Raw genomic sequence first — 2619 nt, forward strand, 5'->3', positions numbered from 1 at the left:
GCCCGCCCCCAGGCCGCCCGGGGAGGCCCGCAGCCTAGCGATTCAGCACCCGGAAAACGGAGCCGAGGCTGGCCCCTCTTCCAACCAGGCCCGGCCCCGGCCCCGGCCCCGGGCGCTGTTACGGGCCAGTCCGTCAGGCCGCGTCTCCGCGCTGCTCCGCGGGACCGTGTGCGCAGCGCGAGCTCGCAGGGCGGGGGCACAAGCAGCTCCAGAGAAAAGAAGACCAGGTGCTGTCAAGTCATCGGTGTGTTTTATTTGAAAAGAAGAGACCACAGATATCATCATACTATCGACATTCAGAAAGCAAATTCATGACCCATCTCCTATAGCCAGCCCCCCACCCCCACCCGCCTCCGTGCTCAGCGGGAGGCTTTCTCCGCTGTGAACTCGCTTGCCCTCCTTACAAGGAGAAGACACATCTCTGGGCTGGGTTCAAGGCCTCTAGAAAAACAAGCGACCTGAAAACGAGCAGGTGCTACCTGCACTCGGGGAAGGTTCCGCAGAGCTCCCCCACCCCTTCTAGCAGACTATTACCAAGACAAAAACTGTGAATAAATGAAGCAGCTTTGCTTATTATGCTACTAGTAATTTTCCCCCTAGGAGCTAATTAAATCCCTTCCTGGAACCTGGGGTTTAAAAGAGCCACAAGATGTTACTCGCGTGGCAGCCGGGCGAGCTCAGAGCGGGCCGGAGAAGGACGCTCCGGTGCCCGGGGCCAGCCCCGCTCCGCCCGGGCCGCTGTCCCAGCTGCCCTGGGGACCCGCCAGTCGGGGTTTCTGCCACCGCTGTAGTGAACTCTGGGCTTGGTCACACCCGCCATCCTTCCTGCAACACCAGCCGCAATGTCCTGGAGCGCTGCCCCATTCCCGCATTTCCATCTTATAAAGGCTGTAAACACCCTAACCCTAGCGAAACCGACTGCTCCTAGCAGGGCAGCCTACGCCGGCAGTGGCTAGAGGGCTGCATAGATGCGCTTTGTTTTCTAGGCGATAGTGTAAGCCTGGGGGCGAGGGCTGCCAGCGGGAGCTGCGTTCATCTCCGCCGGTTCCTCGCCGGGACCCGGCTCCCCCGCGCCAGCCCGGGGCGACTCGCTTCTGTTTAGAGAACGCGTAACGGAGCTCGAGAGGCGCCAACAAGGCGGGACTCACTTGCACCGGGGCCATGTCACACGCTGCTCTAGCTTTCCCGCTTCCATTGTCCCGCACCTAGGGTCCCGATGGCCAGCAGCCCCGCGCACCTGGTTGCTCCTGCAGCTTCCCCACCTGGTCCTACGCCTGGTAAAGGGCCAATAACTGCATTGAGAAAAACCCTATTTCTGTTTAAAAAAAATAAAAGTCCCATTTAAACTTTATTCAATTAAAGCAAAAATTAATTTCCGATATTCACACATATATTACAGAGTAATAGTAAAAGTTCAATATACTTCCTGGCGTTTAGTCGGGCCACATTGTACAAGAGCAAAACAAGCATCAAAACATTTAGCAGCCTTAAATTTCACAATCACTCAGAATTACATAGAAATATTTAAGTACTCTAGTCAGCCTTGGCTGGGAATAGTTCTTCGGTTTACGTTTGTCAGCCAGGTTACAGCAAGATTTGCATTTTCTCTCTTGTCGTGGCACCCACGGATTCAAAAAAATACTTCGTTGTTTTTTGTTTTTTTGTTTTGCTTTTTTTTTTAAACTCAGAGGAAGAGTCGAGAATGACATGTTTTAAAAACAAACCCACAAAACGTGGTGAGGGACAATGCAAATACTGAAGGTAGAAGCGGCCTGGAGAACCGGGGGGAGGTGGCGGGGGCACGAGGGCCACGTTCAGCTGAACTAATGTGGGGGAGAAAGAGGCGGACACGGCGGTGGGAGCGATTGCAGCGTCTCCTGTCTGTCGGCTGCAACCACGACAACAAAAAATTCTTCAAAGCAGATGGACACAAACCTAAGCAGGATTTAGCCTCTTTCCTATTTGACCGTACAAAGTTTGCTGTCCAAGGCTCTTTACACCCAGCTACAATTGGGGGACGTGTAAGAAATGCTCTGGCTCGCTGCCCGCGCTCTCGCTTCGGGGGATCCGTCGTTTAAAGGGGGAACACTAGAAATCCAGAGAATGTCGAGTACTTCCAGCCGCCCATCAAGTTTCCCCTCTCCAGTTTTAGATAAGCTCTGTCGCCTTTCTCCATTTGAATCAGGACTCCATTGCTGGCAGCTTCTCGGGTCACATCCTGGTCCCCTGCAAAGGCAGAAATCACTGGCCACCCATTTAGCATCAAACTCACCTAAAGAGCAAGACAAAAACAAAGCTCTCGGTCAGTCGGAGTCAGACCCCGGCACGAGCCAAAACTGCCCGGCCTCTCCCAGGCTCACCTGGCGGAAGAATCGCCGGGTTGGGTGGGGGAGGGGAGGAAAAGCTCGGGTCATTTTGGCACAAGAAGCGTTGAGCAGTGGAATAGGAGGCTGAAACCAGCGAGGGGCATGGACTAGAGGCAGGAAATCTTTCAGCGAAGCCTGCGATTGACAGCCCCAGCAAAACCCAGGCTGCGAATAACAGGGGAGGTCGATCCTGCTCTAAGGGTGGAGAAAGAGCCGCTGCTCGCGAGCCGGCTGGATAGAGAGGGGCAGGCGC

General features: G+C 54.8%; 1 protein-coding gene across 1 annotated transcript in view; it reads right to left on the reverse strand.

Moving 5' to 3' along the window:
* Positions 1-232: 232 nt before the first annotated feature.
* The window catches only part of LOC102381491 (cerebellin-1-like), a 10689-nt gene continuing 8302 nt past the window's right edge, over positions 233-2619 (reverse strand). The window contains exon 3 of the mRNA XM_006030458.3: positions 233-2272. Within this exon, the coding sequence (XP_006030520.1) occupies positions 2075-2272 (198 nt within the window). The 3' untranslated portion in view covers positions 233-2074. The remainder of the gene's footprint in view (positions 2273-2619) is intronic.

The sequence above is a fragment of the Alligator sinensis genome, unplaced genomic scaffold (assembly GCF_000455745.1).
Source record: "Alligator sinensis unplaced genomic scaffold, ASM45574v1 scaffold1267_1, whole genome shotgun sequence".
NCBI classification, from domain to species: domain Eukaryota; kingdom Metazoa; phylum Chordata; order Crocodylia; family Alligatoridae; genus Alligator; species Alligator sinensis.